Source organism: Brachypodium distachyon, chromosome 1, assembly GCF_000005505.3.
Source record: "Brachypodium distachyon strain Bd21 chromosome 1, Brachypodium_distachyon_v3.0, whole genome shotgun sequence".
Lineage (NCBI taxonomy): Eukaryota > Viridiplantae > Streptophyta > Magnoliopsida > Poales > Poaceae > Brachypodium > Brachypodium distachyon.
In genome coordinates this window covers 26,408,089-26,411,422 of record NC_016131.3, presented here as the reverse complement: position 1 = coordinate 26,411,422, position 3,334 = coordinate 26,408,089, and the positions used below count along the sequence as shown (strand labels likewise).

Below are 3,334 nucleotides of genomic sequence, written 5' to 3'. Positions count from 1 at the left end.
ATAGCTATCTCTAAGTCGATACTACAACCATCCAATCCGATAATCGAGTTTTCTTTGAGTACAGAGAAACAAAAGAATCTTGAATAGCTACGAGAAACAAGTATTTTAAGTCAACCTGCAACTTTGTTACTTAATTGTTTCTCCTAAGACACTAAAAAACCCCTTTATCGAAAAATTGTTTCTCCTAAGAAAACAAAACCAAAACATTACATCCAGGGCGGAGGCAGGATCCGTGCTATGAGGATCTATTAAGTATTTTGTTTATAAGTATGGAAAATCCACAAGTTTAGCACCATTAGTCCTATTTTAGCACCATTCTTTTACAGTTTCCGGCTCCGCCACTGATTACATTGCTCTCCAAGAATATATAGCAACAATTTTCTGTTCGAATAACCGGGTTCTCTCCTAATAAATGGATCAATTGATTGCCGAGATTACAGGAATAATGAAAAATGTAATATCAATCCCTCCTCAGGAATGTGTAATCTTTAACCTACTGCTACTAAAAATGTCGCACAATTCTATGCAGCATGCAGAGCTAATCGAGTAATTATATACAGTTAATCTCTCCTGATCCCTCAACGGCCGGATCTCTCTCTATCAGTTGTTTGCCGGTGAGAGCTCGAGGATCCGGCCGGAGAGCGCGGAGACGAGCGCCGCCTTGAACCCCGGGTCCCTCGTCAGCGTCGCCGCCATCTGCTCCGCCAGGTTCTTCCTCTCCGCCGTTTCCCGCTCCGCCGCCATCGCCGCCGCCTCCTGCTGCTGCTTCCGCTGCTGCTCTTGCAGCCCGAGCGGCGGCGCGGGCTTGGAGGCGGAGTTCTTGGCGGCTGTGCCGGTGGCGAGCGGCTGGGCGTGGTTGTGGTCGCCCTCGTAGGTGGCGACGAGCAGCGCCTTGTCGTCGGCGCTGCGCTGCACTTTCTTCTTGACGGGGCACGCCGGCGCGAAGGAGCACCGGAAGTAGGCCCTGGGGCACGGGTTGTCCTTGGTCACCTTCTGCCCGTACTTCCGCCATTGGTACCCGTCCTTCACCACCTGCAATCAATTAAGTAATCAGCCATCGATGATCACGAGGAAGAAGAAGGTGATGGATGGATGGATGGCTGCACGCCAGGTGTTCGACGGATTGTTTGTTGTGGGGGATTTCGGTACTTACGAGGCTGAGGTCGGCGGGGTCGGCGTGGACGAAGCGCCGGGACACCTTGCTGCCGCTGTTGACCTTGACGGCGGCGGCGGCGGACGTGCACTCGGTGTGGTCGGCGACGGCGGCGACGGTGACGAATCCGGCGCCGGCGCCGCTGCCGTCGTCGCTGCGGACGCGCTTGTTCCTGGACGGGGACGCCGCGGAGCCGCCGCCCTCCTCGGACGCGGTTGTCGACGACTGCTGGTGGTTGTTGTTATTGGCTTCCGCTTGCACCGCCGCGGCCGCCGCCATGGCGGTGACCTTGGCTTGCAAGTCGGCGTACTTGTGGACGAGCGCGCGGAGCATCTCGCCCAGCCGCCGGTTCTCCTCGCCCACGCGCCGCAGCTCCGCCTCCAGCGCCTCGACCTCGTGGTTGCCCTTCTTGACGGACATGAAGTCCTCCTCGACGAGAACCCTGGTGGTGGCCGCCGGCGCAGCGGCCCGCCTCATGGGCACGGCGCCGACGGTGAGGCCCAGGCTCAGGGAAGGCTGCTGCCCGGTCGTCGCCCACTGCTCATCCATGGCCGCCGCCGCCGTTGTTAATTGGGCCTCGAGGAATCAAATCGAATCAGCAGGAGAAAGCGTTCAAGATTCTTAGCAGGGGCAAGCCGGAGAAGAAGAAGAAGAAGAAGAAGGCGGCCGGGAAGCTAGCTAGGTGGAGGAATGCGCACGAGCTTGGTGATGGAACTACTCACGGCAGTATATATAGGGGAACGAGAGAAGGTGGAGGGGACATCGGATGTTTGGTGAGAAGGCGTTGGAAGGACGAAGAAGGCATCTTCTTCTTCTTCTTCTTGCCTGGAAGCGGGCCGGGCTTTGTCGTCGTCTTTCTTCGTCGTCTTGGTCATGACCGCGACGGAATATTAATTAATTTTGGAGCTGGACGCAGTAGGACGATCGAGTGGTATTTTTCAATTTTTGTGTGTGGATTTCAGCGATGGGTTTAATTGGTCAAGAGTTCAACAAGTGGGTGGGCAGAAGCACACTCTCAGCTCGGCCTGGGGGTCCTCCATTTGGTCAAGGGGAGCCACTCGATGCTCGGCCAGCAGCTAAGCTGGGATGGTTACGATTTGGCACTCCGACCATGGATTAATCGAGACCAGGAGCGCCTTTTGAAACTCCACTTGGTATTGTTTCAATTGATCAAATCCATTAGTAGGTGTTCTCCGTCCGACCGTCCCAAACCGAGACATCAAACATCCAACTTTAGCATCGTTGTCGTCGCCCCGGCCCGTGCTCCCATCAGGTGTCAGTCGCACAACCGTTTGTAGGCCGGGTTAACAAAAACGGAGTGTCCATTTCTCCGTCCACGATCATCATAACCATCCGATTAAAAAATTTGTCATCATTTCTGCTAATACAGTATGAATCTTACACGAATCTTAGTGATTGGGATCGATTTAGACATAGTTATTTTTCCGTCGTTTCAGAAACAACAAAACCATAACAGAAATCACAGTCCTCTGAGACAAAAGAAAACCAGCAAAAGATTGATTTGGAACTTTTTCCTTGCAATAATTTTGATTGTCCCTGCAGCTGAATTACGCCTCGAGTAAGGGCGCCACGTCAACTTGACACATGGACAGAACATGAGTGAAATTTTTATCTTAAATATGGTAGTAAGTAGGATTTCAAGTCCAAGTCACTTATTTGGTGACGGAGGAGTAAGTAAATACTAGGGTTACACAATTGCACATGCTAGAGATTGTTTTTTGAATCACTCAGATAAAATATATATTAAAACGGAAGAGGAGATGACACTGTCCGCTCACGAGTAACAACATGGTGGTTTCATCTAAAAAAACATGCATGGTGGTTTTAATTGGCGCCTTGTCCTGCCTTGGATTTCCACCAGATGTCAGCACGGTTAGAACCTAACACTTGGATTTTGTCTCCAAACGACCTAGACTTTGAGTTGACGTGATCCGACAAAGAATCGGCAGTGATCGAGAATTCCAGATCAATAAATCTACTAGCAGCCGGCGCCCGGCAGGGTTTTGGACCTAGCTTAATACTCCGTACGTAGTCCTGTCAAAACCAAATCTGGCTAGCTTGATCTCTTCGTAAGCTGCCCAAGACTCATGCCAAGACTCTACCATGCATGCAGCCACCACTAGCCGAGAAAGAATGGGCAAGTAACAGCGACCAGGTCAC

At 51.9% G+C, this 3,334-nt stretch overlaps 1 protein-coding gene across 1 annotated transcript; it reads right to left on the bottom strand.

Annotated features, from left to right (window-relative positions):
• Window positions 1-246: 246 nt before the first annotated feature.
• LOC100837154 (WRKY transcription factor WRKY28) lies at window positions 247-2,050 on the bottom strand. The gene is made up of 2 exons (XM_003563272.4): window positions 1,154-2,050; window positions 247-1,032 (listed from the first exon to the last, which is right to left on the bottom strand). The coding sequence occupies exons 1-2, from the start codon at window positions 1,700-1,702 to the stop codon at window positions 601-603; spliced, it is 981 nt and encodes a 326-aa protein (XP_003563320.1). The 5' UTR covers window positions 1,703-2,050; the 3' UTR covers window positions 247-600.
• Window positions 2,051-3,334: the final 1,284 nt, after the last annotated feature.

What these genes read in the sequence shown, in the direction of transcription:
- LOC100837154 (XM_003563272.4), bottom strand. Translation starts at nt 1,702, where the DNA reads ATGGATGAGCAGTGGGCGACGACCGGGCAGCAGCCTTCCCTGAGCCTG. An exon ending in ACCCCGCCGACCTCAGCCTC is followed by an intron (nt 1,033 to 1,153) that starts GTAAGTACCGAA and finishes AATTGATTGCAG; the next exon opens with GTGGTGAAGGACGGGTACCA.